We start from the raw sequence: 8,068 nt of genomic DNA, 5'->3' as shown, positions 1-8,068 counted from the left end.
AGGCTTTATTATTAATTATTATTATTAATAAAACCTTGTATTGTTATTATTATTATTATGTCCCGCTTCTCTCCCAATAAAGGGACTCAAGGTGTCGAAAAACAGGTTTAAAACAATACAATCTAAAAAACAACACTGTACAACATTAAAATGACAATTTAACTCTACAGCATTTGCGGCGCATGCGCGGTTGCTACTTTTGCCCCGCAAATGGCGGACAGGAGCCGAACGCGGGAGAGAGAGACTTCGAACGGATCTCTCTTTGCGGAGGAGGAGGAGGAGGAGCAAAAGGAAGGGAAAAACCCAGAAGCACTTCCTCCTTCCGTCGCCGGAGCGGAGTCTGAGTTGCCCTTCTTCCGGTTAACCCTTAAAGGGCCGGCGCCGAGGAAGATCCAGGGCTCCGCGTGGGGTGAGGCTGTTGGAAGGCACTCTGTTTATTACGGCTGCATGCACACTGGATGAATAACCCGGTTTGGGAGCGCTTTAATTCTTTTCTGGCTCTTTGGTATGGAATTCTGGGAGTTGGAGTTTGTTGTGGGGCCCTGTGGGCCCCACAACAAACTCCAGCTCCCAGAATTCCATACCAAAGAGCCAGACAACAAGTTAAAGCGCTCCCAAACCGGGTTATTCCTCCAGTATGTCTGCAATGCTATGGAATTCTGGGAATTCTGCACAGTGGGAATAATGCAGTTTGACACCCCTTTTCAAGTGCTGTGCTTCTCTCTTTATGGACCCGTGGGATCTGTAGTTTTTGCAAGGTCTTTTTCGCCTCCTTTGCCAAAGAGTGCCTGCTGGTGCATCACAGAACTACAAATCCCAGGATCCTGTAGGATGGGGCCATCATGGCAGTTCAGTTGGTTTGTTCCTGCAGTGCACCCTTTGAATTCTCTGCTTGGGAGAGCTAGTGCCCCATCAAACTGCAAATCCCAGGATGTGTGGCACCATGGTAGTTAAAGTGGAAGTGCCATGAGAGCCAGCGTGGCGCAGTGGTTTGAGTGTTGGGTTCATGAAACCCACTGGGAGGCCTTGGGCAAGAAGTCACACTCTCTCAGCCTCAAGAGGAAGGCAACGGCAAGCCTCCTCTGAACAAACCTTGCCAAGAAAACCCCAGGATAGGCTCGCCTTGGTGGCCACAAGTCAGAAAGGCGCACAAAGGACGAGGAGGGTCTCTTTGGAGATTGCCACACTGCACTCTCATAGTGCTGCCATTCCACTTTATGCCTCCTGTTGCATTCTGGGATTTGCAGTTTAGGGAGGGGCCTTTAGAATGCTCAACCAGAGAGCTCTTAGGCTTCACTAAACTACAAACCCCAGAATGCAACAGAGCAGTCAATGTGGAATAGCAGCACTGTAAGAGGGTAGTGCCGTAATAGTTGGCAGCGCAGTCTGGTGGCACTTTGAAAACCTAACACTAAGACCATGGCTTAGTCTATCCATCTGGAAAGCAGGCTCCCTCTTTCCTTACTGCCTTCTGTGTGTGTTGTGTGTGCCTTCAAATCATTTCCAACTTATGGCAAATTGTTTCCAACTAAGGTGAACCCATCACAGGGTTTTCTGGAGCTGAGAGTGTGTGACTCACCCAAGGTCACCCGGTGAGGTTTCCATGGCCAAGCAGGGAACTGAACCCTGATCCCAGAGAAGTCACCCGAACACTCAAACCAGTACACTACACTGGCTCCCACTTCCTATCTTACCAAGGTATTTTCTAGTGAGCCATGACTTCCCAAGATAGAGCCAAAGTACGACAGTCTAGGGAGAATTCAGACTTGGTTTGCTTTAGGACCCATTTGCATGTCTTTTTAGCAGCCCAATGTATCCGTAGAGTTCTTCAGCATCAGAACTCAAATGAATTTGATTTCTTCTTGTCATCCATGTTCACTCAGTCCAGTTTTCACACCCAGACATAGAAATGGGAACTACAATGTCATGGATAATCCTAATTTTAGTATTCAATGATGTATCTCGACGTTTCAAGATCTTGTCTCGTTGCTTTATATCTGTCCTTCCAAGTTCGAGTCTTCTTCTGATTTCTTGGTTGCAGTCTCCACTCTGATTAATGACAAGTTATGGAAAATCTTGAACTACAGTATTTCAGTGTCTTCACTGCCTACCTTAAAGTTATGTAAATTATCTGTGGTTATTATTTTTGTTTTCTTAATGTTCAACTGCAAACCTGCCTTTACAGTTTCTGCCTTGCCTTTCTTCAGTGATCGTTCCAAGTCTTTGCTATTTTCTGCTAGTAGTGTGGTGTCATCTGCATATCTGACAATGTTGATGTTCCTTCCTCCAGTTTTCCCACCTGCATCCTCTGAGTCTAAATTTGCTTTATGATATGTTCAGCTGACAGATAAGGTGATAAGATGGAGCCTTCTCTGACCCCTTTGCCAATTGGGAACCATTCCATTTCTCCATATTCTGTCCTAGCAGTAGCCTTTCGCCCTGAGTACAGGTTATGCATCAAGAGAGTCAAATGTCATGGCCCATTTCTTTAAGCAACCCATCATTTTTCTTGATTTCCACAATCAAAGGCTTTACTATAATCCATAAAGCAGATATTCCATCCTGTCCACTTTAGCTTGCTCCCCCCAAGTCTTGGAATGTTTATGCATTCCATTTCTTGTTTTACTGTCTAGCTTCTTCTAATTCATGCTTTTCATATTCCCTGTCCTTTAGTTGCTTGAGATTAAGAACAAGGTGTCTCCCTGCCTCATTCCAGAAACTAACTGGAAATTATGGCACTTTAATTTTACTGGGGAATGGGGCAGCATTCACCACTCCTGAAGGCTGCAGGCTGTCTTGAATGGTGCAGAGTAGGCTGTGAGGTACAGCTCCATCTGGCAATATGGAGAATGACTGTGCAGTTCAGGAGGAAATATAAGGAGGCTGCCTTTTCCATCATTTGCTAACTGAAGAGACTACCCCCCTCTGCATAATAGTAGAGCTACTTTGTAATATACAGATGCCACCAGAGGAAAGGGCAGGAACATCTGTTGAGACAGTCTCATCACAGCAACACCTATGAAGATGGCACCTGAAGCAATGTTTGTTGTTGTTGTGGTTAGCTGCCCTTGAGTTGACTCCAACTCATGGCAACCCTGTGAATGAGACATCTCCATGTCTCCCTGTCCTCCACTGCTATGCTTAGGTCTTACAGACTCATGTCCATATCCTCCCTAATTGAGTCTAGCCATATGGTTTGTGGTCTATCTCTCCTTCTTCTACCCTCAACCTTTCCCAGCATTATTGTCTTTTCCAATAAGTCATGCCTTCTCATGATGCACCCAAAGTATGACAGCCTCAATTTAATCATTTTTGGCCTCCAGGGGTATTTCCGGCCTGACTCACTCAAGAACCCATCCACGGTATCCTCAGTACTTTTCTCCAGCACCACATCTCAAATGAGTTGATTTTCTTCTTAGCTGATTTTTTTTACTGGCCAGCTCTCACATCCATACATAGTGATTGGGAATACTGTGGTTTGCACAATAATTCCTTTGCTGCTCAGTTGTGTATCTTTACTCTTTAGGATCTTTTCTAGCTCTTTCATGGCTGCCTTTCCCATTCCTAGCATTCTTACTTCTTGACTGCAGTCTTGTTCTGGGCAATGTTTAAGCCCAGGAACAAGAAATCTTTGACTATTCTGTGGAGAGTGCTTTGATTTTGAGTTCCTGCAGGGCAGGGGGTTGCACTGGATGGCCTGTGTAGTCCCCTCCGACTCTAACATGATTCTACGATTTCAATCATTGTCTAATCTGAATCTTTCATGTTTTTAAAATATGCTTCTTCCTATTTTTTAGGTGTTGGTGGTGAAGGAGAAAGGTAATGCAAAATGGCAGAAGCAGTTTTTCATCCCCCAAGAAGGAAGAGAAGAGTTTATGAATCATATGATTCTCCATTCCCTATCAGTTCCTCAGATGGAAGCATTTATGGACGAGATTACAAAATATGTCAGGCTGAAATTATAAATAGCAATGTAATTGTGAAGAATCCAGAGGATATAGAACAGCTGTATAGCAAGGTATTCCTACTGTTTTGACTGTCTAATGCTCAAAATCTCTTGTGTTTGGAAGACCTCTGCTTTTGTGTTGATACAATGATTAATAATTTTTTAGGTAATGATTGTTCCTTATATTTTCCAAATTAAATACAGGCATATCACAATTAATAAAGTCTCTGACAGTAAAGCTCCTTTTTACAAAGGATTTTTCGGCCCACTCAGCTGCCATTTTTCTTCTCATCCTCATGTAGCTCAGGAGTTCCCGACCTGGGGTGCCCGCATCTCCAGGGGGTGCAAGATAGAATTTCAGGCAGTGCAACAAAGAGTAGATTGTGTCCTTGAGTGACAAGTTACGAGTCATTATTCAATTTTATCCAGAATCTAATTAGATTCTAACTGCTCAGTTTCAATTACATTGTATGCACTGAGTTAAAAGCTTATTTTTTAAAGTTTAATTTGTTCACCTGCAGTACTGTATGTAGTTCAATTTGTGGTTCAGAAATGTGAAATTAGACTTCTTCAAATGTGATATTACTTTTGCAGGGGATGTGAAAATAAATCAAACATTTTCTAAGGGTGTGGGGCATAGAAAAGGTTGGGAAACACTAGTATAGCTAGGACTTTTTTAAAGTGTTGGCATTGGCAGGACGGCAAAGAAGCACTGCCTGGAGAAACACAGTCTTTCTGCTCTGTAATCAGTGATATTTGATGTACGACTGTAGCCCACAAACAATAATTTTAGGGCACTCATTCCACATATGCTTATATGGACCAAGATCTTTACAATCCCTCCAACATCTTAGTGCACTGTTTTTAATCATTCAGATGATAATAATAATAATAATAATAATAATAATAATAATAATAATAATAATAATAGCTGTGGAAATGCTAGATACCACTTATGCACAGTTTTTAGAACCCTTTCTTTAGTGGCTGCCAAGTGAGATGTTTAAGAAGGAGACGTCCAGATGTGGAACCAGTTAGAATCAGAGATTTCAGTTCTTAATTCAGAGTGCCATTTCTCTCAAACAAATTGACCGCCTCCATAGACATTCTCAGTTATGTGTTTGTAAATAGCTACCACATCTTCTCTCCTTTGGAGGTTGTTTTCAGTACATAACTTTTCATAAAAGATTAATGGCTTTGGAGCCTGTGATGTGAAGTGAAAGAAGTGATGCATTTGGAAGCAGGTAGGTGTATTATGTTGCAGTTGACTTATCAGGCCATCTCCAGTTTTAGGCTTCCCTTCAATAAAAACATCTTGAAAATGATAAAGGTCATGCTATTGTCTCATGTATGTAATTTGAAAATGAGGGTGTAAAAGTAAGGGTCTGATCAGGAAGGGCTCAGGTGCTAACATATGTGCCCAGTTTTTCCAACTGATCAATGAACTGTGTAAATATGGGTTAGATACTGCATTCAGTTCCTTCTCTGATATGGGAGTATATAAAAGAGTCTGTCAATGAAATGTCTTTGATTTTAGATCGAATACCTATCCTGTAGAGTGTTCTTTGAGTATTTGGGAAAACTGGCATAACTGAAAAGTGTAAAAGTAGAGTGTAATATCCGGTATCTCCAGTCCCCCTTGCTCCCTTGTTCAACTCCTGTAGATGTGATCTAGGACCCTGAACCTCCATGACAGGTTGAGAAGAAAAGAGGACAAGTTGCACTGAAAAAGATGGAGGTCAGTTAGCTGTCCAAAGAAATTATGCTTATTGGCTGACTTGCACCCACACTGAGGATATTCCAGTTTAAAGAGAAAGAACAGTGCCTAAGAGCAGTAATGAAAGGCTATCAAGTACATAACTGCACTTATAAGTTTCATTAGGCATCCATAGAGCTGTATGACACATCTTTAAACTTACTTAAAGCCCTACATGGCTTGGGCCCGGGTTACTTACGGGAACGCATCTCCCTATACAATCCGCCTCGCACTCTTAGAACAAGTGGGAAGAATCTGCTGGAGGTACCAGCATCCAAACATGTTTTTACTTCCCAAAAAGCATTCAGCATAGCTGCCCCTAGACTATGGAATGGACTCCCAGAGGAGACTCGCCTTATTACATCCTTGGAAATTTTCAAGAAAGAGCTCTTTCGCCGTGCATATCTTCCTGACCTCCTATGAAGACTATTGCTATGGAACAAGAGCATCTGATCCTGCGATTGATAGATGTTTTATGTTTTTAGCTGTGGTTTTAATTATGTGGTAACTAATGTTGTAATATTGTAATTGTTTTTAGCTCTATTGTGATCCTGCCTCGATCCATCGGGAGAGGCGGGAAGGTATAAATAAAAACTATTATTATTATTATTAGGCCTTGGTGACAGTTATTCCTTGTTTTTATAGGGATTTTTTGGGAAAGGAATTCTTTCAAGAAGTCGGCCAGACTACAGTATTTCAGATCCTGTGTTGGTTGCTAAGTGGCAAGGTAAATTAGTCTTACATTAAATTAAAATGATCCCATTTGAATGGTCCAGCTCTATGTGTTATTTACTACTGATCCTTAAACCTTAAGGGGGTGGAAACCAGTATCTCTGAATGTAGTAGTACAGCAGGGCTGCTTTGTTTTCTCTTACCCCAAAGCGTGGTTAGAGAGACAGGTAAACAAATATTTTTCAAATTCATTTTCCAGATTTTAGTGTCTTAGGATGTAAACTTTACTTGAAACCGTTTACAAGCTATGACTTTTAATTTTCTGATATTTTAAGTATGTATTCAATATGCAAAAATAGCAATATTTGTTGTTGTTTTTTTAATATTGCAGATGTCAGTTTTGGCATGCCTGTAGTCTCATCAGAAAAGTAAGTATTACTCCCTTGTTTGCTTGGGACTTCAACTGCAACCACTCCAATAACCATATAAGCCTTAATATTCTAAAAGAAAGAAAAATGTGAGGGGTCAATGTTTTTTCCCATTCCAGAAAAAGGAAAGTGTTAAACTGTTCTTCCAGTTATTTATCAGTTAGTGTTAGCTTCCACTGTTGTTGTCTTAGAAGTGGGTTCCTTAACTGTTAGGTCAAGAAGGTTTCAGAAAGCTCACACAGAGTAACTTTTTTTTTGTTCCAAGAATCACTAAGCAATGTTAAATCCTATCTTGCCATAGCTTTTCAATATTGAGCTCACAGCCATTACTGTAGTAAGTCAGTGAACTATAGAGCCTGTAAGCATGGGCAAAAAAAACATGTGTTCCCTCTAGTGTTGTGCTGTACGGATGACACAGGCCAATAACTCTGGGCTGGGATCGGCCAGTCTGGACACCAATCCAGTGGTCCCAGCCCAATCCCAGCCCAAAGAGGACTTAGCATGGAGCAAAAAAAAAAATAATAATAATAATAAAAAAATAAAAAATAAAAAACAGCTGTTTGCCCTTAAGTTTCTTGAAAACTCTGCCACGACAACCAGCATGCCATAGGACCTTGCATGCCCCTTACCTGCCATTTCTGTCACATCTTCTGTGGAGGCTCCTGTTGCAGCCTGTGACATCATATGGGGGTGCCTGGCCACATGGGTGTAGGTAGCTGCCCTGTTTCTGCCCTTATGGACCGCAACAGGGATCTTCAGCAAAGATATGATGGCGGTGGCAGGAGCTCCATGGTTCAGTGGCAAGTAGGCATGTAAACACTACTGCACTGGCCTAGGGACTGACCTGGATCAAAATCTGGGGCAGACTACCATAGACCTGGCCTGTATCCTGTCCATCTTTTCAGGCCCCAAGTCAAAAGTCAGAAACATACCAAAATTAATTAAGATAAAACAGGAAAGCACTTTAGTTCTACATTGTATGCCTTTTTTCATACTAGTAGATACTGAAAGCTTAAACGTTTATTAACACAAGACTTCAGAACAGGAGTGGACAACGTATACACCTGCAGATGTTGTAGAACTGCAATTCCAATCACTAGCTCTACTGACTGTGGCTAGTGAGAGTTGTAGTCCAGCAATATCTGGAAGCACATACATTACCCATTCCTGATTTAAGATATCCACATTACTCTCTGATATCAGAACTTGGGGGATTGTGGTCAGCTTAAACCAGGAGTAGGTGTATGTCTTTATGTTCTGGACCTC

At 41.8% G+C, this 8,068-nt stretch overlaps 1 protein-coding gene across 1 annotated transcript in view; it reads left to right on the top strand.

Moving 5' to 3' along the window:
• The first annotated feature begins 215 nt into the window (after window positions 1-215).
• Window positions 216-8,068, top strand: part of TSEN2 (tRNA splicing endonuclease subunit 2) — a 21,172-nt gene continuing 13,319 nt past the window's right edge. The window contains exons 1-4 of the mRNA XM_042453320.1: window positions 216-409; window positions 3,798-4,018; window positions 6,348-6,429; window positions 6,766-6,802. Coding sequence (XP_042309254.1) covers window positions 3,830-4,018; window positions 6,348-6,429; window positions 6,766-6,802 — 308 coding nt within the window. The 5' untranslated portion in view covers window positions 216-409; window positions 3,798-3,829. The remainder of the gene's footprint in view (window positions 410-3,797; window positions 4,019-6,347; window positions 6,430-6,765; window positions 6,803-8,068) is intronic.

This window comes from Sceloporus undulatus, chromosome 2 (genome assembly GCF_019175285.1).
Source record: "Sceloporus undulatus isolate JIND9_A2432 ecotype Alabama chromosome 2, SceUnd_v1.1, whole genome shotgun sequence".
In the NCBI taxonomy this organism is placed as follows: Eukaryota; Metazoa; Chordata; class Lepidosauria; order Squamata; family Phrynosomatidae; genus Sceloporus; species Sceloporus undulatus.
This window is presented reverse-complemented; position numbering and strand designations above follow the sequence as displayed.